Genomic DNA, 22,493 nt, shown 5'->3' with positions numbered 1-22,493 from the left:
TTACAGAATGAATGTCACATATGTGTCCTTAGTCAAAGTTGTGTGTTTTGGTCTCACACTGGATGTTGTTACTCAGTGACATGTCACAGTTTTGGCTTTTCTGTGTCCATCAGTCTCCTGTCATATGTTTCTTTTACACACACACACACACACACACACACACACACACACACACACACACACACACACGGTTGAAGTTTGTTCTGGTGTGAGGAAACACACTCTTCACACTCAGGTTTCTGCTGAACAGTGGGTTTGGAATGAAGATGAAGTTTGTCAGGGTGAGTGATGACAGAGGACAGAGTGGGTGTGTTTAAGACTCACTGAGAGACTTCCTGTCTGTCAGAGTCAAATTATGTCAGAGACAAGAGACAAAACAGCATCACTTCAAAATGAGACATCATCACTATTCAAATGAGACAGAGTGAAAATGGAGGGATGGAGATGAAGGAGGAGAGATGGACTGAGACAGACAGAGTGAGAATGGAGGGATGAGATGAAGGTGAGAGATGGACTGAGACAGAGTGAGAATGGAGGAATGGAGGTTTGTGTCACATTGCAGGTTATTTCTGTTCAAATTGGCTCGGTCCAAAGGGGCTGAGATGAGCATGCAGGGTGTGAGGTCTCAGCCAATCACAGTGCAGCCTCATCTGATGAGTCAGGAACTCTGGGAACTGAAGACAAATCCATAACGAGGCAATGTAAAATAAACAGGATAAAAATAGTCTCTCCTGACCTGCACCATCACTCAGTGCATCTTAATACAACCAGGTTCTTTCAGCCTGTGTCTGTCTGTCTGTCTGTCTGTCTGTCTGTCTGTCTATCTCTCTCTCTCTCTCTCTCTCACACACACACACACACACACACACACACACACACACACACACACAGAGGAGCTTTCAGAGTGACAGACCACCATGATAGACCTCCTGCTCTCCTGCCCCACTGTGTCTCATCATGACTTTGTTACACCAAATGTCTCTCACACACACTTTTTTGGACAGTTTTGTCCTCTTGAGACATCACAGTGACGTGTTTGTGTTTCACAGCAGTGAAGGATCAGGAAGAGGACACGACCTGGAGGCTCTTTATAATTACACTAAGTGTCTGAACTGAACCATTTCTCTCTCTCTCTCTCTCTCTCACACACACACACACACACACATACACACACACACACACACACACACACACACACACACACACACACACAGTGAGACTGAAGAAGCTCCTTTATCTCAGGACTGAGGATGGCTTCAGGCTTCAGCTTTTAATTGTCCATTTCTGCAGCTGCGTCCACACCCTACATCACTTCCTGTAAAAGTCTTTATTAAGAGAAGCCCTGATCCCATGTGACATCCAAATCCCAGTCTGTGAGTCAGCATTTAATGGTGTAGGGGTCATTTGTCCTCTAGGGCCTTTGATTTGTGGGTGATGAAGCGTCTGAGCGGTTCAGAGAGTGTGAACAAAGCCACTGGCTTGGCCATGAGATTTTCCTCACCATCTCTCTCTCTCTCTCTCTCTCTCTCTCTCTCTCTCAGAATGAAGCCTGTGTAAATCTAAACCTACACACTTTAACTATGTATGTATGTTTAATGAAGATTTTGGACTCTGATTGGCTGATACAGTACCCGTATTTAAATTACAAAATGAAACTGAAAATGGAAATGTCACTGATTTAATACATGAAAACACACATTTAAATTTGTCTAATATTTTCTTGGTAAATTGTAAATCTTGTTTGTGTGTTTTATTAGTTGCTCATTTTAAAATTAACATTTAATTAGAGCATCTAATTAACCAGCCTTCGTAATGATCAGACTAAATCCCAGAGTAACCCTTGCTTTGAGTTGGCCAACATCTAAAGGAAACTAAATCTTTTGTGGAACGTTGTTTGATATGAAGAGGGAATTTACTGTCTGATGTAAAACCAGATTAGATGGCTGTTTATCTGCACTGCGTAACTGAATTTTAAGAGATTTTAAACACTTCAATATCTGGTGGTATTTTGCTTGTCTTAGTAATATAAAATGAATCAACAACAATTATCCATCACTTATCATTTAGCTGAACTTATACCCTTCCCTGAATTGCCACCCTATCATGGTGGAGGGGTTTGTGTCTCGTCTCATCTCGTCTTCTTCTGCTTTATCCGGGACCGGGTCGCGGAGGCAGCAGTCTAAGCATGGAAGCCCAAACTTCCCTTTCCCCAGACACCTCGGCCAGCTCCTTGGGAAGAACACCGAGGTGTTCCCAGGCCAGCCGAGAGACATAGTCCCTCCAGCGTGTCCTGGGTCTTCCCCGGGGCCTCCTCCCGGGGGGACATGCCTGGAACACCTCCCCAGGGAGGCGTCCAGGAGGCATCCGAAAGAGATGCCCGAGCCACCTCAGCTGATTCCTCTCGATGTGGAGGAGCAGCGGCTCTACTCCGAGCTCCTCCCGAGTGGTGCTTCTCACCCTATCTCTAAGGGAGCGCCCAGCCACCCTGCGAAGGAAACTTGTTTCGGCTGCTTGTATCCGCGATCTTGTTCTTTCGGTCATTACCCAAAGCTCATGACCATAGGTGAGAGTCGGAACGTAGATCGACCGGTAAATTGAGAGCTTCTCCTTTTGGCTCAGCTCCTTCTTCACCACGACGGACCAGTAAAGCGACCACATCACTGCGGAGGCTGCACCAATCCGCCTGTCGATCTCATGCTCCATCCTTCCCTCAATCGTGAACAAAATCCCGAGATACTTAAACTCCTCCACTTGAGGCAGGACTTCTCCACCAACCTGAAGAGGGCAAACCACCCTTTTCTGGTCGAGAACCATGGCCTCGGACTTGGAGGTGCTGATTCTCATCCCAGCCGCTTCACACTCGACTGCAAACTGCCCCAGTGCATGCTGGAGGTCCTGGTTTGAAGAAGCCAACAGGACAACATCATCCGCAAAAAGCAGAGATGAAATCCTGTGGTTCCCAAACAGGATTCCTTCTGGCCCCTGGCTGCGCCTAGAAATTCTGTCCATAAAAATTATGAACAGAACTGGTGACAGAGGGCAGCCCTGCCGGAGTCCAACATGCACTGGGAACAGGTCTGACTTACTGCTGGCAATGCCAACCAGACTCTTGCTCCATTCGTACAGGGACTGGACAGCCCTTAGCAAAGGGCCCCGAACCCCATACTCCCGAAGCACCCCCCACAGAATACCACGGGGGACACGGTCGAATGCCTTCTCCAGATCCACAAAGCACATGTAGACTGGTTGGGCAAACTCCCATGAACTCTCGAGCACCCTGTGAAGGGTATAGAGCTGGTCCAGTGTTCCGCGACCAGGACGAAAACCGCATTGTTCCTCCTGGATCCGAGGTTCGACTATTGGTTGAATTCTCCTCTCCAGTACCCTGGAGTAAACCTTCCCTGGGAGGCTGAGAAGTGTGATTCCCCTATAATTGGAGCACACTCTCCAGTCCCCTTTCTTAAAAAGAGGGACCACCACCCCAGTCTGCCACTCCAGAGGCACTGTCCCTGACTGCCACGCGATGTTGCAGAGGCGTGTCAACCAAGACAGCCCCACAACATCCAGAGACTTGAGATACTCAGGGCGGATCTCATCCACCCCCGGTGCCTTGCCACCGAGGAGCTTGCAAACCACCTCAGTGACTTCGGCTTGGGTAATGGATGAGTCCACCTCTGAGTCATCAGCCTCAGTCTCCTCAATGGAAGACATGATGGTGGGATTGAGGAGATCCTCAAAGTATTCCTTCCACCGCCCGACAATGTCCCCAGTCGAGGTCAACAGCTCCCCACCCGCACTGTAAACAGTGTTGGCAGAGTACTGCTTCCCCCTCCTGAGGCGCCGGATGGTTTGCCAGAATTTCTTCGAGGCCGACCGATAGTCCTTCTCCATAGCATCCCTGAACTCCTCCCAGTTCTGAGTTTTTGCCTCCGCAACTGCCCGAGCTGCAGCACACCTGGCCTGCTGATACCCGTCAGCTGCTTCAGGAGTCCTGGAGGTCAACATGGCCCGATAGGACTCCTTCTTCAGCTTGACGGCATCCCTTACTTCCGGTGTCCACCACTGGGTTCGGGGATTGCCGCCACGACAGGCACTGGAGACCTTGTGGCCACAGCTCCAAACAGCTGCGACCACAATGGAGGTAGAGAACATGGTCCACTCAGACTCAATGTCCCCCCATCTCCCCCAGAAGCTGGGAAAAGCTCTCCCAGAGGTGGGAGTTAAAGACCTCCCCAACAGAGTGCTCAGCCAGACGTTCCCAGCAGACCCTCATCATACGTTTGGGCCTGCCAGGTCTGTCCAGCTTCCTCCTCCGCCAGCAGATCCAACTCACCACCAGGTGGTGATCAATTGACAGCTCAGCCCCTCTCTTCACCCGAGTGTCCAAGACATAGGGCCGGAGATCAGATGAAACGACAACAAAGTCTATCATCGACCTCCGACCTAAGGTGTCCTGGTGCCACATGCACTTATGGACACCCCTATGCTCGAACATGGTGTTTGTTATGGACAAACCGTGACTAGCACAGAAGTCCAATAACAAAACACCACTTGGGTTCAGATCGGGGAGGCCGTTCCTCCCAACCACGCCCCTCCAGGTGTCACTGTCATTGCGCACGTGAGCATTGAAGTCCCCCAGTAGCACAATGGAGTCCCCAGTCTGAGCACCCCTCAGTACCTCTCCCAGGGACTCCAAGAAGGCCGGATACTCTACACTGCTATTCGACCTGTAGGCACAAACAACAGCAAGAGCCCTCTCCCCAATCCGAAGGTGCAGAGAGGTGACCCTCTCGTTCACTGGGGTAAACTCCAACACATGGCGGCTGAGCTGGGGAGCTATAAGCAAGCCCACACCAGCCCGCCGCCGCTCACCATGGGCAACTCCAGAGAAGTGGAGAGTCCAGCCCCTCTCGAGGAGCTGGGTTCCAGAGCCCAAGCTGTGCGTGGAGGTGAGCCTGACTATCTCTAGCGGTACCTCTCAACCTCCCGCACAAGCTCAGGCTCTTTCCCCCCCAGTGAAGTGACATTCCATGTCCCAACAGCTAGCCGCTGTGTCTGGGGATCAGGTCGTCGAGGCCCCTGCCTTCGACTGCCACCCGATCCACACTGCACCAGCCCCCTACTGCTACCTCTGTGGGTGGTGAACCCACAGGAGGTCAGGCCCACGTCACCTCTTTGGGCTGAGCCCGGCCGGGCCCCATGGGCAAAGGCCCGGCCACCAAGCGCTTGCATGCAAGCCCCAACCCCGGGCTTGGCTCCAGGGTGGGGCCCCGGCTGCACCATACCGGGCGACATCTCGTCCTTGGTTGTTGCTCCATTAGGGGGTTTGTGTGTTCCAGTGATTAAAAAAAGATGTAAAGCTCTCTTGAATCTTGAGCCTAGAAGCTAAGTTGTTAGGGCAATTGCCCCTGGTAGGGTTTCCCAAGGCAAACTGCTTCTAGGTGAGGGATCAGACAAAGAAGACCCACATGAGGAGTAATAAAAACAAGAACACCGATACCTTGCCCAGAACAGGGATTCCAGGCCCCACTCTGGAGCTGGGCCTGGGGGAGGGGCTCATTTGTGAGCACCTGGAGGCCAGGCCTTTACCCATGGGGCACAGCCAGGCACAGCCTGAAAGAGCATGATGGGGCCGCCCTCCTGTGGGCTCTCTACCAGCAGGGAGGGAATCGTAAGGGTTCTGGTGCAATGTGGATTGGGTGACAGTACAAGGCAGGTGCCTTGGTGGTCTGATCCCTGGCTGACAAAACTAGCTTTTGGAACATGGAATGGGATCACATTCCTCAGCCTCCCTGGGAAGGGATATGCCATGATACTGGAAAGGAGAATTAATCCATTAATCAAACCTCGTATTCAGCAGGAACAACATGGTTTTCTTCCTGGTTGTGGAACACTGGACCAACTCTTTACCCTCTCAAGGATACTGGAGGGTTATTGGGAGTTTGCCCAACCAGTCCATATGTGCTTTGTGGACTTGTAAAAGGCATACCACCATGTCCCTCAGAGAGTCTTGTGGGAGGTGGTCTGGGGGTATGGGGTACCAGGCCAGTTGATATGTGCCATTAGATGTGCCCTGTATGAATGGAGAGAGAGCTTGGTTTGCATTGACAGCAGTAAGTCAGACTTGTCCTCGGTGGGCATTGGACTCCGATAGGCCTGCACTTTGTCAATGATTCTGTTCATAATTTTTATGGACAGGATTTCTAGGTGGGCCTTTCTGTATGGAGTTTGCATGTTCTCCCCATGTCTGTGTGAGTTTCCTCCGGGTGCTCCGGTTTCCGCCACAGTCCAAAGGTTAGGTTAATTGGAGGCTCTCAATTGACCACAGGTGTGAATGTGAGTGTGAATGGTTGTTTGTCTCTATATGTCAGCTCTGCGATAACCTGGCGACTTGTCCAGGGTGAACCCCACCTCTCGCCCATAGTCAGCTGGGATAGGCTCCAGCTTGCCTGCGATCCTGTAGAACAGGATTAGCAGCTACAGATAATGGATGGATGGATTTCTAGGTGTAGTCAGAGGGTAGAAGGTGTCCGGTTTGGGGGTATCAGGATCATGTTGTTGCTTTTTGTAGATGATGTGGTCCTTTTGGCTTCATCAAGCTGTGATCTCCAGCATGTCCTAGGATAGTTTGCAGCCAAGTGTGAAGTGGCTTGGATGAGAATCAACACCTCCAAATCAGAGACCATGGCCCTCATCTGGAAAAGGGTGGAATGTCCTCTCCAGTTTGGGGGTAGGTTGCTGCCTCAAGTGGAGGAAAAAAGGAACAGGAGATTGTCAGGTGGACTGGTGCAGCCTCAGCAGTCATGTGGACACTCTAGTGATCTGTCATGGTGAAGAGAGAACTGAGTCAAAAGGCAAAGCTATTGATTTACCGGTCAATCTATGTTCCTACCCTTATCTATGGTCACAAGCTCTGGGTAATGAATGAAAGAATGAAATTGTGGATACAAGTGGCAGAAATCAGCTTCCTCCACAGTATATCTGGGCTCAGCCTTAGAGATGGGCCTTAGGTGAGGAGCTCAGATATTTGGGAGAGGCTCAAAGTACAGATGTTGGTCCTTCACATCGAAAGGAGCCAGCTGAGGTGGTTCAGGCATCTGTCTAGGATGTCTCCCAGATGACTCCCAGGGAAGGTATTTCAGGCATGACCAACTAGGAGGAGACCATGGGGTAAACCCAGGACATTCTGGAGGAATTATATTTCTCAGCTGTCCTGGGAAAGCCTTGGCATCCTCCTGGAAGAGCTGGAGGAGGTGGCTGGGGAGAGGGAAGTTTGGGCATCACATCGGAGACCACTGCCCCAGTGACCCAGATCGGATAATTGGTAGAAAATGGATGGATGGATATACTATACTGTATTTTGTAAACATCAACACTTTAGTGCAGAAAAGAAAGATTTTCTCCAATGTGGTTTTTCTCCTTCATTAAGGTTATGATGAATATTTACATAACTCCAAAATTTCAACTGAAGCCCCAATCCTCTTCAGGACTGAAATCTGAGCTTTTCCACTCTCACATTCAGAAAGATTCAGCTGGTGTGTTCATGCTAACTGATTCATGTTGAGGTGTAGTTTGGACATTTTATACATTCAGATGGTCCCCACAAGGAAATTGTTGTTGCTGTTGTTTTCTAACAAAATTAAAAAAAAAAAATTAAAAGAGCCAAAAGGTTTCCTTTCCATTTCTGAGGTTAAGGTTAGGTTTAGGGGCACAGCACAGCATTAATTAACTGCACCAATAATTATGTCAGTAGAAGGTTCTCAGAAGGATAGTTTGAGAAACATGAGAAACATGTGTGTGTGTGTGTGTGTGTCCTCTTTACCATGAATGGATGTAACCTTTATTGGATGTGCAGAAACACACACAGGTTGATATTAATACTGATTTACCTGTGACTTGGTTCATAGATTCTGAAATGGCCACTGCGCTGAACTCAGTGTACAGATTGTACCTCTTCTCACTCATACACATTAGAGTTAAACACACATTTCATACATACTTGGTGGTTTTGACTTTGTGTTTATTTTGCTTTATGAATGATGGTCCTGATCTTGCTTCCTCTTTCTGTGTTTTTATTTGTGTGTGTGTGTGTGTGTGTGTGTGTGTGTGTGTGTGTGTGTGTGTGTGTGTAGATCTCCTAGCTGTACCAAAACTCCCATATGCGGCAATGGAGAACTGGGGTCTGAGTGTGTTTGTGGAGCAGAAAATTCTGTTGGATCCTGATGTCTCGTCTTTCTCCTACCAGATGGAGCTCACCATGGTGGTGGTGCATGAGATCTGTCATCAGGTATATATATATATATATATATATATATATATATATATATATATATATATATATGTGTGTGTGTGTGTGTGTGTGTATGTGAACAGCAGGGATAAGTGAAGGTGAATAATGGGGTTAGGTGGAGGTGAACAGTGGGGATAAATGAGCAGAAACAGCAGTGATACCTGTAAGTGAGTGTAAATAGTAGTGAGAAGTCTGGGGTATGCAGAATAATTGAGAGTGAACAGCTTTGATAAGTGAAGGTGAACACTGGTGATAAGTGAGGGTGAACATTAGGGCAAAGTGAGGGGCAACATTTTTAGTTTCAGTGATGGTGAAGAGTTGGGATAAGGAAGAATAAATAGCATGAGTAAGTGAAGGTGAACAGTGGAAATGTGTGTGTGTGTGTGTGTGTGTGTGTGTGTGTGTGTGTGTGTGTGTGTGTGTGTGTGTGTGTTTGTGTGTGCGCGTGCGCATGTGTGTGAACTGTAGAGATAAGTGACTTACAGTGGGGCAAAAAAGTATTTAGTCAGCCACCAATTGTGCAAGTTCTCCCACTTAAAAAGATGAGAGAGGCCTGTAATTTTCATCATAGGTACACTTCAACTATTAGAGACAGAATGGGGGGAAAGAATCCAGGAAATCACATTGTAGGATTTTTAATGAATTAATTGGTAAATTCCTCAGTAAAATAAGTATTTGGTCACCTACAAACAAGCAAGATTTCTGGCTCTCACAGACCTGTAACTTCTTCTTTAAGAGGTTCCTCTGTCCTCCACTCGTTACCTGTATTAATGGCACCTGTTTGAACTCGTTATCAGTATAAAAGACACCTGTCCACAACCTCAAACAGTCACACTCCAAACTCCACTATGGCCAAGACCAAAGAGCTGTCAAAGGACACCAGAAACAAAATTGTAGACCTGCACCAGACTGGGAAGACTGAATCTGCAATAGGTAAGCAGCTTGGTGTGAAGAAATCAACTGTGGGAGCAATTATTAGAAAATGGAAGACATACAAGACCACTGATAATCTCCCTCGATCTGGGGCTCCACGCAAGATCTCACTCCGTGGGGTCAAAATGATCACAAGAACGGTGAGCAAAAATCCCAGAACCACACGGGGGGACCTAGTGAATGACCTGCAGAGAGCTGGGACCAAAGTAACAGTTACCATCAGTAACACGCTATGCCACCAGGGACTCAAATCCTGCAGTGCCAGACATGTCCCCCTGCTTAAGCCAGTACATGTCCAGGCCTGTCTGAATGTATGATCCAGAAGAGGATTGGGAGAATGTCATATGGTCAGATGAAACCAAAATAGAACTTTTTGGTAAAAACTCAACTTGTCATGTTTGGAGGAGAAAGAATGCTGAGTTGCATCCAAAGAACACCATACCCACTGTGAAGCATGGGGGTGGAAATATCATGCTTTGGGGCTGTTTTTTTGCAAAGGTACCAGGACGACTGATCCATGTAAAGGAAAGAATGAATGGGGCCATGTATCATGAGATTTTGAGTGAAAACCTCCTTCCATCAGCAAGGGCATTGAAGATGAAATGTGGCTGGGTCTTTCAGCATGACAGTGATCCCAAACACACCGCCCGGGCAACGAAGGAGTGGCTTCGTAAGAAGTATTTCAAGGTCCTGGAGTGGTCTAGCCAGTCTCCAGATCTCAACCCCATAGAAAATCTTTGGAGGGAGTTGAAAGTCCATGTTGCCCAGTGACAGCCCCAAAACATCACTGCTCTAGAGGAGATCTGCATGGAGGAATGGGCCAAAATACCAGCAACAGTGTGTGAAAACCTTGTGAAGACTTACAGAAAACGTTTGACCTCTGTCATTGCCAACAAAGGGTATATAACAAAGTTTTGAGATGAACTTTTGTTATTGACCAAATACTTATTTTCCACCATAATTTGCAAATAAATTCTTTAAAAATCAGACAATGTGATTTTCTGGATTTTTTTTCTCATTCTGTCTCTCATAGTTGAAGTGTACCTATGATGAAAATTACAGGCCTCTCTCATCTTTTTAAGTGGGAGAACTTGCACAATTGGTGACTGACTAAATACTTTTTTGCCCCACTAAATAACAGTGAGGGTGAATAGTGGGGATAAATGAAGATGAACAGTATAAGTGGGGTGAAGAGCAGGGGTAAGTGAAATTGGACAGTGGGGATAAGGATGTGTGAACAATTGGGAAAAGGGAGAGTGAACAGTGAGGGTGTACACTGCGGATAAGTGAGGGTGAATAATTGGGATAAGTGAGGAAGAACACCAGGGATAAGTGAACATTGACGATAATTTCAGCCTTGTGTTCCATTTAAATAATGTATTTTAGCTCACTCTAATTCTGTTTTTATCTCCTTGATGCCCCAGAGAACAGGGAGACAAAACACAGAGAGTAAACAATGATAAACAAGGGTGAACATCTAGGATAAATAATAGTGAACAAAATGGACAGGAGATGGTCAATAGTGGGGATAGGTGAGGGTGAAGAGTGTAGAAAAGTAACATGAACAGTGGGGATAAGTAAGGGTGGACAGAAATCATAAGTGAAGGTGAACAGGAGGGATCCATGCAGGTAAGTACAGAAAGGCTAAGTAATGATAAATAACCAGGATATATGAGGATGAATAGTGGGGATAAGTGAAGATGAATGGTGGGGACACGTAAGAGTGAACAGCAGGGCTAAAGTGATGGTGAACAGTGGGGATACATATTGGTAAACACTAGGGATAAATGAACATGAACAGTGGGGATAAGTACGGGTGAACACTGATCATAACTGAAGGCAAACATAACTGATAAGTGAAGGTAAATAACCAGGGTAAGTGAGGGTGAACAATAAGGATAAATGAAGGTGAACAGCAGGGAGAAGTCATTTTGAGCAGTGGGGATAAATGAGGGAGAACAGTGTACATATGTACAGTAAATGTGAACAGTGAGGATAAATGAGGCTGAACAGTAGGGATAAGTAAGGGTAAACAGTGGGCATAAGTGAAGGTGAACAGTTGGGATATCTGAAGGTAAAAAACTGGGATTAGTTTAGGTGTACAGTAGGGATAGGTGAAAGTGAACAGTGGGGATAAATGAGGGCAACCAGTAGGGATAAGGGGAGTGAACTGTGAGGGTAAGTGAGGGTAAACAGTGGGGGTAAGGGGGGAGTGAAAGTGGGGATGAGGGGGTGAACAGTGGGAATAAGTGAAGGTGAACAGGCTACTAATAAGGATGTATTAGTTGGAAAGAGTGCCAGTACTTTCCTGATTAAGAGTCCCCACACACACTGTTCAAGATCATAATTATTTCCCTCTCAGAGAGAGAGAGAGAGAGACTTTGAGAAGCCATTCATCTTCTTCTTGGCAACCAAAGAGGGAATTAGAGAACAGACCCTCCACCATGTTGACATATTGATTTCTTCATCTATTAAGAATGCTGAAGCATGTGTGTGTGTGTGTGTGTGTGTGTGTGTGTGTGTGTGTGTGTGTGTGTGTGTGAGAGAGAGAGAGAGAGAGCAGTCCTGTAGTGTAATATATTTCTCTTTGTATAAAAATATTATTCCCACTGACAGATTAAAATAAATATGAATGATTCCTCATGCAGCGCTCCTTTGCATTGTACATTAAACACTCTGTCCTTGTTCTAATAACTCACGGACAAGGCTGAGTGCTGGACGTTAAACACTCTGTCCTCCTTCTAATAACTCACAGATGAGGCTGAGTGCTGGACGTTAAACACTGTCCTCGTTCTAATAACTTATGGAAGAGGCTGAATGCTGGATGTTAAACATTCTGTCCTCCTTCTAATAACTCACAGATGATGCTGAGTTAAACACTCTGTCCTCTTTGTAATAGTTCACAGATGAGGCAGAGCGCTAGACCTTAAGCACTCTGTTCCCATTCTAAAAACTCACAGATGAGCATGAGCACAGAATGACCATACATCTCTTTTCTAACACATCACAGCTGAATTTATCACTATTGTGACCAAACAGTGAGTGAAGTTTTACCCATCAGCTCCATGGAGGCGAGGTCCAGCTGCTGCTCCCAATAATCCTCACATTGTGGTGTGATAACTCAGCAGATTGCTGCTCAATTTGCTCAGTACACACACACACACACACACACACACACACATGCGCGCACATACACATACCCCTTTTCCACCAAATCAGTTCCAGGGCTGGTTCGGGGCCAGTGCTGGTGCTGGTTCACGACTCGTTCAACTTGCGAGCCAGCTGAGAACCAGCTTGCTTTTCCATCACTCGCGGTGCTAAGAGAAGACATGTCATTACGTCGCTGTGTACGTCAGTTACATCGTTGTATACGTCATTATGTCGTTGTATACGTCATTACGTCGCTGTGTACGTCAGTTACGTCGCTACGTTTGCATAAACCTTGGCGTGAATATCAAAGCAAAAACAACACGGAAGAAGCAGCAGCAACAACAACAACAATAATAATAATGGATGACTTCGCGTTTGTACAGCTGCTGCTTCTCGTCGCTTAAAAATGGCGGTCTTTCGCGGTCTTGTTATTGTTGTTGGTCTTAACAACTCCGCCCCCCCGCTGACGTAAGCGGTTCTTTCCTCTGGCCCAGCAGAGAGTTGGTGCTAGCCTGGAACTGGTTTTTCTGGCCCCAGAGCCAGTTCTTTGTCAGTGGAAATAGAAAACCCGGTTCCAAACTAAGCACTGGCCCCGAAGCAGCCCTGGAACTGCTTTGGTGGAAAAAGGGCAACAGAGAGGGAGAGAAAGATGCCCCTTTTCCACCAAAGCAGTTCCAGGGCTGGTTCGGGGCCAGTGCTTAGTTTGGAACCGGGTTTTCTGTTTCCACTGACAAAGAACTGGTTCTGGGGCCAGAAAAAACGGTTCCAGGCTAGCACCAACTCTCTGCTGGGCCAGAGGAAAGAACCGCTTACATCAGCGGGGGGGCGGAGTTGTTAAGACCAACAACAATAACAAGACCGCGAAAGACCGCCATTTTTAAGCGACGAGAAGCAGCAGCTGTACAAACGCGAAGTCATCCATTATTATTATTGTTGTTGTTGTTGCTGCTGCTTCTTCCGTGTTGTTTTTGCTTTGATATTCGCGCCAAGGTTTATGTAAATGTAGTGCCGTAACTGACGTATACAGCACCGTAACTGACGTATTGAGGTATTTCACCTGACGTCACAGGGTCACGTGACGCCCCGGTGTCCACCATTTTGAACGTCAAGCTACATACTAACGCTGCAGACAGAGAGGGAGAACCAGCTTGAAAAAAAAAACGTGTTACAGACACTTAGAATAGATTAATTTGTCAGTTAGCACTTTATAAATAACCATGGTGTTTGCTTGTTGTGCTGTGGGCTGCCACAACAGACAGGGACAGCGTGCAGGACACTCCTTTTACCAGTTTACTGACCCAGATAAGAGGGCCAAATGGATTGCAGCTGTGAAGAGACAGGATTGGGAGCCAACAGAGTACTCCAGACTTTGCAGTGATCATTTCATTTCAGGTTAGTTTATCAGTTAACGCAATTTTGATAAAATATATAGCAAAAAGTAAATGGGTCAGTGTTTGTTAACCCATCTGAGCAGTGAAACAAGGCAGTGTTAATTTGTCTAGGGTTGCATGTAGCAGACATCAGACATAAAATGCAATAACAAAGGCTAGAAAGAAACGTGACACAGAAATAAATAAACAGGGCTCCATACCAAGGCTGGGTACAGTGTTTGTGATAAAAGACAGATCCAATTTAACACGAATCACAGCTTACTTTCTTGTTAAAATGTGCAAAGGTCTCCACCATCTCATACCGCCTTGCACTGAAGGACTTAAGCGTGCCGTCCAAAATGGCTGCGTCACGTGACTTGGTCACGTGGGTGAAATATCTCAATACAGTGACATAATGACGTACAGTATACGGCAACGTAATGATGTGGCTCCGCTTAGCAGCGCGAGCTATGGAAACGCAAACTGGTTCTCAGCTGGCTCACAAGTTGAACGAGTTGTGAACCAGCACCAGCACTGGCCCCGAACCAGCCCTGGAACTGATTTGGTGGAAAAGGGGTAAGAGAGAGAGAGAGAGATTGTTAGGTATGTTCATTGCGTGCAAAGAACCAGAAGGTAACACAGACATGATGGAGCCCTGGGACATAAAGAACCCTCCAGATCTACTCCTTTACTGAATAAAAATCAATTAACAAAAGGTTTGACGAAACAGATATGTTTTCAGCCAAGACTTAAACACTGAGACTGTGTCTGAGTCCTGAACGCTACTTGGAAGGCTGTTCCATAACTGTGGGGCTTTGTAAGAGAAGGCTCTGCCCCGTGATGTAGCCTTCACTATTTGAGGTACCAACAAACAGCCTGCACCTTTTGACTGAAGTAGGCGTGGTGGATCATATAAGACCATAAATTTGCTCAGGTACTGTGGCGCAATTCAGTGTTTTATAGCTCAAGTAGTATTTTATAATCAATGCAAAATCTGAGTGATACAATTTGGTACAATCTTATATAGTGATGCAATTTACAGAGATGGTTTACAGTGATAGTCTGACATTGTGAGACACTTATGATAGTACTACAGTCTGATCCAGTCTGATCCTGAGCTCTACAGAGTGACACTGTTTTGTTCGTGGAACTTTCCCAGAAGGTGCTTCTGCGCCAAAATGTTTAACCCGACACACTGTGTTTTAAAGTATAATTGGCCGATTTCCTGAAGTTCCTCTGTGTCTTAGATTCTGTAATCAGGGAAGCAAAACCAACCTGCCAACTTTGCCGAATAGCAACTTGTCAGAAATCCACCAGCATGCAGTGAGGTGTGCATTTTTTATGACAACATTGACAACATCGGATCTCATCAAACCATCATGGATCAGCTGTGTTTCTCCTAACGAGGTGCTTTATCAAATTCACAATCTGCCTCTCTGTCACACCAAAGCCTGAATAAGATCCTGTGACGATCTCTCACTGCTAATCAGCTCTCTGTTTTTTCTCATTATTACTGGCACATAATAAAAGTGATACATGAGATAAAGCATCATTTAGACTCACTGTAATATCCAGATGGAATAAATTCACAACAGAGAAACGGCTTTCTCTCTCCAAGTCCATTTGCACTCAGTTGGACGAGTGCCTGCATGTGAAGTAGCATCAAATGGAGGAATTAGCTCTGTGTGTGTGTGTGTGTGTGTGTGTGTGTGTGTGTGTGTGTGTGTGTGTGTGTGTAGATTATTGTCTGGTTATTAATCATCACTCAAAATGCTCCATCTGGCGAAGCTGTTTTTCTCCTGAAACTGATTTCCGGTGATTTTGTTTAATACCAATGATCATAAATGTGCAGAGGATTTCTGATCAAACACTAAAGCTGTGGAAATCTAATACACATCCAAAAAGCATCAATTAAACAAAACAAGAGTTTTTGTGCTGCTTCCTGCTCGGAAATAAAACAAGACACATTCATATCATTATAGATTACAATAATCAGAATACCTTCGTGTGATGTCCACGGTGCAGATTATGACTGATGTGAAATATGAAAGCTTAATATGAGTGTTAGATTTATAATAGATTGAAACATTTCCATACTTGAAGCCCTATTAAACATTTTCAGAGCTTCTTTAAAGAGATTAACGATCACAATCAGTTTCCTGAAAATATTGATCATGCTGGAAATGTATTGAGTCTGATAAACTGCTTGAATTGTTTAAATGGACTTGTTTAGACGAATCTCTAAAGGGGCAGCATGGTAGTGTAGTGGTTAGCACTGTTGGCTCATAGCAAGAAGGTTCTGTGTTTGATCCCAGTGGCCAATGGGGGCCCTTCTGTCTGGAGTTTGCATGTTTTCCTCATGTTTGCGTGGGTTTCCTCTAGGTGCTCCAGTTTCCCCCACAGTCCAAAGACATACAGGTTAGGTTAGCTGGTGGCTCTAAATTGCCCAGAGGTGTAAATGTCTGTTGGTTGTCTGGAAACACAGCTACCATTTGGTGCCAGTCCCAAGCCCGGAAAATGGGGGGGTTGGGGTTTCAGCAGGAAGAGCATCTGGCATAAAACTATGCTCCAATTAATATGCCATGTGGTTGCACATGGCAGCGACCCCACATACATAATTGGGACAAGCTGGAAGAAGAAGTTGTTCAGATGAATCTCTAGAGGTTCCTTGGTTCTGTCTCATGTTTCTTCATATCCGAATAATTATTACATGTTATCCAAGTGTCAGTTAATTTGTTGTATTGCATTCTTTTAAAAGAGCACTTCATTTTTCAAGTACTTCTGTTTTGAGTCATTACAGCATATAAAAAAAGGCAATAGTAAACTATATTATAAAAGCAGTTGTTCATGAGGTACACAGTTCAAACAAAATGTAAAACTAAATCTTTCAAAATTTCAACTCAACATGATTAAATTCAAATAATTCATGATGAAATTAAAATGATATAACTGTATACTCTTGCAATATACAGCTATATTTAACAGTTATTCCATGAAATTGAGTCGTATAACTGTTTTTTTTTTTAAATCCTCATTCACTGGATTTTGAGTAATATAGCATTTTTATTTTTTGCAAATTCAATAAATTAAAACTTCATAAAAAATGTCCAACAAAATAATTTCCACATAGAATGTAAACAAACCAGTGAAATGACAGGAGCAATTTGTGAAAAATGCTATAATAATAATTCTTGAAAAATAAAAAAAAAGATACGTTCTTACCATCAAATACTTTTATTCCATATTTTGTTGCTTTTTCCGTATTTTGGGGGGTTTTCTTCTTCTTCAGGGTTTTTTTTTTGGCAGTTGGCAAACCAACTTAAAGGTGTATTACTGCCACTTCCTGGGCTGGAGTGTGGAACAGGAGCTATTGGGGGAAATATTGTTTTTGAGTAGAGGTTTTATTTCGTCCTCGGTTGGTTCAGCAACACGTTCTGCCATTTTGTTTTTCTCTACTCTCTGTGTACTGTATGAGCTGATATCCTAGTAGTAGTAGAGAGCATGTGATTGCTCATATCCAGTGAATGTGGATAGATTAAATATATAATACATTTTTTTACAATAGAATGTTTTATGTTATTTTATGTATCATCCAGCTCAAACTTCAGTACAACATTTAACAGTATAACAGAATTTCAAAAAGTGTGTGTGTGTGTGTGTGTGTGTGTGTGTGTGTGTGTAGTGGTTAGGGGACCTGGTCACTCCAGTTTGGTGGGATGACGTTTGGATTAAAGAGGGATTTGCTCATTACTTTGAGTATGTGGGGAGCGACTTCCTCTTCCCAAAATGGAACATGGTGAGTGATGTCCTTTCTTTTATTTTACATCATCATCATTGTATACTGACCTACACACACACACACACACAGATTGAATAATTGTGTGACAGACCCTGATGTTTCGCTCTGTAAGATACAGAAATGGATGAGTTTTCTGTTGAATGGTCCTTCACCATTTTCCTAAATGCTGTAATGATAGAAACCATAAATGAAACGGTGTTGGCGTGAACAGATGACACACACATTATGCATCATCCACTTTCTATTACTAACAGACACAGGAGAGTTAATGTAGGGTGTCATTACTTATGGTGAAATTATGTCTACACTACAGTTCCTTTTATATACAGCGACCATTTAATGGGAAATTTCAACATCACGTAATGACCATCTCAGAATGAATGCTTTTCCTGTTTCTCTGTGAAAATAACAAACGTTTTTCATCTTCCACATCGAAAATTATTATTATTATTATTATTATTATTATTATTATGTAAAACAAATGTTATTTATCACGCAGAGAAAAGGAGTAATGTTTTATAGAGTGTGAGATTCCACACACAGACATGTGAAAGATGAGAAATTTCACAGGAGAGTCCAGGAGACACCAGGGACTGGAACAGAAATTCGCCTTGTATTAGAGACGTTTTTCTTCTTCCCCAAACTCTACTGCAGTGATTCACTCTTTTGTTGATCTCTGTGACTTTTTAGACATCAGGAGGAGATTTGATTCATTCAACATGTAACAGGTGAACACAGTAGGGCAACAGGACTAGAACAGGAAACTAAAACAAATGCAAGCATATGGTGCTTGTAGATAATGAGATGAGAATGAGAGAGAGAGAGAGAGAGAGAGAGAGAGAGAGAGAGAGCTGCTCAGCCACAATCTTTTCTCACAGGAGTAACTTAAGTGGGCTGTAAAATAAGTGCCGTTAGAAGATCGTCCATCTGGCCAATACAGTATAAGCTCTCATCATGGTGTAAACCTCCAACACCATTTCATTTCCACTCTCTCAGCTCTCCCTCCTCCATAGAGACCAAATCAAAGCTGTCCATCTGACATCCTTCTGACCCAATGGTCTTGTAACACCGTCCAGCAACAGCAAAGAGACAGAAACTAACAGGGACGAGTTTGTGAACATGTGCAGCTCCAGTGAATCATGTCTGCTTCCTAAATAGGGCAGGATGAAGAGAAAAATTCTGCTGAATCTGCACTCAGTAATAAAGTCCACATTCACACAATGAACGCGAGCGCTTTCATCCTCCTCAGCGGTGCTGCATAAAGGAGCTTCTCCAACACACTGCTGTGTTTCTGTCCTGTCCTGGATAATGCTTGGCTCTCACTCTGCCGTGTGTGTGCGTGTGTGCAGAAACAGAGGTTCCTGACTGACGTTCTCCATGAAGCCATGCTGCTGGACAGTATGGCAACATCTCATCCCATCTCACAGGAGCTTTTCCAAGTCGCCGACATCCACCAAGTTTTTGACTGGATCTCTTACAAAAAGGTTATGCTTTCTCCTTCATGTTCCACAACAACACACGATGAAACCCCAAGCATGTCAGTGTTACTGTCTTAATGACAATAAACCACCATCTAAATCATATCTGATCAGCAGTACTGCATTTCTACTGATGGAGGAGGGTGAGGTGGCTAATATTTTTGCACAGTGATGGATGGGCTACAGTCAGAGTGACCTGCATTCTATTAGATTTTTTAAAGGGTTGATTTGGAAAATAATCTAATTTAGATGATCACCTTCTTACGTGTGTGTGTGTGTGTGTGTGTGTGTGTAGGGAGCTGCGCTGATTCATATGTTGGTCAACGTCATGGGACAGACTGCATTTCAGAGAGGCATCAATGTGAGTGAACCAAAATCAGACTGTCTCACTGTCTTTCTGTCCATCTCTCTCTATCTTGCTCTGTTTGTCCCTATTTTTGTCCATTTCTCTCTGACTTTCTGTCTCACTCTTTCTGTCTGTCTAACTCTCTGTCTCTGGTTGACCTCCATTCTCCAAGCAGGGTTGTAAGGGCATACGCATGTGAAGCGATCCATATGGTACCTGAACACGTCTTACCCCAAAGTCTGTTTCATTTGACTTGTGTGATTACTGTGTACCACACTCGGCTGTGGTGTACTTGGTCTGCTTGGAAGAGGTGCACTCGGGTACAGTTCATTTGGACTTGTGTACAATGAGATTGCTAACCACACAGAGCTTGAACACTACAGCATGCACTTTTCAATTCATTGGAGAATATTTGGGTTAATAACGGATCTGGTTCTCACCTTACTGATGAACATGAAGTGTAGTTGTTGGTGGCACGGTGGTGTAGTGGTTAGCACTGTTGCCTCACAGCAAGAAGGTCCGGGTTCGAGCCCCGTGGCCGGCGAGGGCCTTTCTGTGTGGAGTTTGCATGTTCTCCTCATGTCTGTGTGGGTTTCCTCTGGGTGCTCCGGTTTCCCCCACAGTCCAAAGACATGCAGGTTAGGTTAACTGGTGACTCTAAATTGAGCGTAGGTGTGAATGTGAGTGTGAATGGTTGTTTGTCTCTATGTGTCAGCCCTGCGATGACCTGGTGACTTGTCCAGGGTGTACCCCACCTCTCGCCCATAGTCAGCTGGGATAGGCTCCAGCTTGCCTGTGACCCTGTAGAACAGGATAAGCGGCTACAGATAATGGATGGATGGATGAAGTGTAGTTGGTGAGTAAAGCTGCATCGTGATGATGTAGGCACACTTGGGACCAGAAAATAAAGCACAATGTGAGCAACAGGCCATCAGGGGAGTGGGGACATTTGCTCTCAGGAGCCCCTCCAAGCTACCTCTGCTCCTCACTGGATTCCTGCTGTCTTGCCACTATAATGCTGTGGATACTCATGGGGTACACATTGCTTTTCTTTCCCTGGACACCCAGCTCTTCCTTATGAGCAAATGCTAGCTTTCCCAATGCTAGTGGTCTCCAACTTGACCATCCTGTCACTGTTCTCCACCTCAGATCTGTGTAATCTCAATAACTGCCTGCATCCGGACTGCATGGATATTCTCAAGGAAGCTGGAATACTTCTCAGAGGCCACTCTCTACATAGAGGCTCTGGCTGCATGTTTACATACAATGTCACATCCCCAAACTCCATTCTATCCCTATGGTCCTGTTGTACCTCAACTTTCTCATTATATCACCACAACAAACAACACATGAATCTGTCCAATCTCCGCCCCCTTCCTTGGTCCTCACAACCAACTCCAAAGCAATGCCACCTGAAACTGGCTTTTCTCAGCATTCATCCACTCAACAATCCATTCATCCATCCATTATCCATAACCACTTATCCTGTGCAAGGTAATGGGCAAGCTGGAGCCTATCCCTATCTATGACTGTGGGCAAGAGGCAGGGTACACCCTGGACAAGTCGCCAAGTCATTATAAGGCAAGGCAAGTTTATTTATATAGCGCATTTCATACACAGTGGCAGTTCAATGTGCTTTACAGAGGTAAAGGCAAAACAGTAAACAATAGAAAATAAAATTCCATAAAATAAAGGGGGAAGAAGAGAGAAAAATAAAAATAATATAAGAATTAAACAATAGTAGAAATAAAGTAATAAAATGAAGCAAAAGTTCAGTGAAAAACAGCAGAATAAAATGGAATAAAAGTTAAGTAAAGTTTAAAACATGCAAAGACTGTAAAAGTTAAGTAAAGTTTAAAATGTAAAAATAATGACATTTATCAGTTAGTAGAAAGCATCTGAAAACAGCTTAGACTTTAGTCTAGATTTGAAGCTGCCAACAGCAGGAGCATTTTTGATGTCCTCTGGGAGTTGGTTCCATAGCTGCACTGCATAGTAGCTAAAAGCTGCTTCACCACACTTTGTTTTAACAACAGGAAGGGCTGACATATAGAGACAAACAATTCCAAGAAGCCAAGAAGCCTTTATTTATTTGTCAAGTCAAGTTTATTTGTATAGTGCTTTTAACAATAAACATTGTCACAAAGCAGCTTTACAGAATTTGAACAACTTAAAACATGAGCTAATTTTATCCCTAATCTATCCTCAATGATGAAGCCTGTGGTGATGGTGACAAGGAAAAACTCCCTCAGACGACATGAGGAAGAAACCTCCAGAGGAACCAGACTCAAAAGGGAACCCATCCTCATTTGGGCAACAACAGACAACATGACTATAACATTAACAGTTTTAGCATGAAGTCAGTTTCGTTGATGTTATAAACTCTTCATTGATGGAAACTTGAGTGCAAAACTGTTCATGACAACTGCAGTCCAAAAGTTAGCAAGTCAACTGTAGTCCTCAGCCATAAAAGCATTACTGTAAGTGTCCAGAGCATCCTCCAGGTGTGACTTTCAACTGTCCACATGGGGCCGTCCTCCACAGGAGCGATGTGATGAGACTCCAACCAGACACAGGGCACCAGGATGGATCAGGCAGGTCCGAGGAGCAGAAGAGGTTCAGCATCTCGATCTCAGGATTGACATGTAACTCAGAGGGACAGATTTTTTTTGGGGTGGGGAGAGAGAGAGAGAGAGAGAGAGGGAGAGAAAAAACACAGGTTGTTAGGTATGCCCAATGTCACCTGAATAAGTAGGAACAGTATACATATTGCACTGAGTACAAGCAGGGACTCCGGCAAAACTAACTATGACAGCATAACTAAAAGGAGAGAGCCAGAAGGTAACACAGGCATGAGGGAGCCCCGGGACATAAAGCAGCAGCCACTACACCGTCAACAAACTTGAGTGAGCAAGCGAGTGGGGACTGACAGCATCCATACATCCCAGTTTACCAAAACACTCTTTCTGAGGATCCTCCAGATCTACACCTTTACCTCATAAACACCATTAACACAAGGCTTGACAAAACAGATATGTTTTCAGCCTAGACTTAAACACTGGGACTGTGTCTGATTCCCGAACACTACTTGGAAGGCTGTCACACATACACTCAAGCACAGACTTAA

The 22,493-nt window shown here is 44.8% G+C and overlaps 1 protein-coding gene across 1 annotated transcript in view; it reads left to right on the top strand.

Moving 5' to 3' along the window:
• The window catches only part of LOC132870165 (thyrotropin-releasing hormone-degrading ectoenzyme-like), a 107,395-nt gene that overhangs the window by 32,013 nt on the left and 52,889 nt on the right, over window positions 1-22,493 (top strand). The window contains exons 4-7 of the mRNA XM_060903735.1: window positions 8,133-8,287; window positions 17,426-17,548; window positions 18,892-19,026; window positions 19,316-19,381. Of these exons, the coding sequence (XP_060759718.1) occupies window positions 8,133-8,287; window positions 17,426-17,548; window positions 18,892-19,026; window positions 19,316-19,381 (479 nt within the window). The remainder of the gene's footprint in view (window positions 1-8,132; window positions 8,288-17,425; window positions 17,549-18,891; window positions 19,027-19,315; window positions 19,382-22,493) is intronic.

Source organism: Neoarius graeffei, chromosome 21 (genome assembly GCF_027579695.1).
Source record: "Neoarius graeffei isolate fNeoGra1 chromosome 21, fNeoGra1.pri, whole genome shotgun sequence".
Lineage (NCBI taxonomy): Eukaryota > Metazoa > Chordata > Actinopteri > Siluriformes > Ariidae > Neoarius > Neoarius graeffei.
This window is presented reverse-complemented; position numbering and strand designations above follow the sequence as displayed.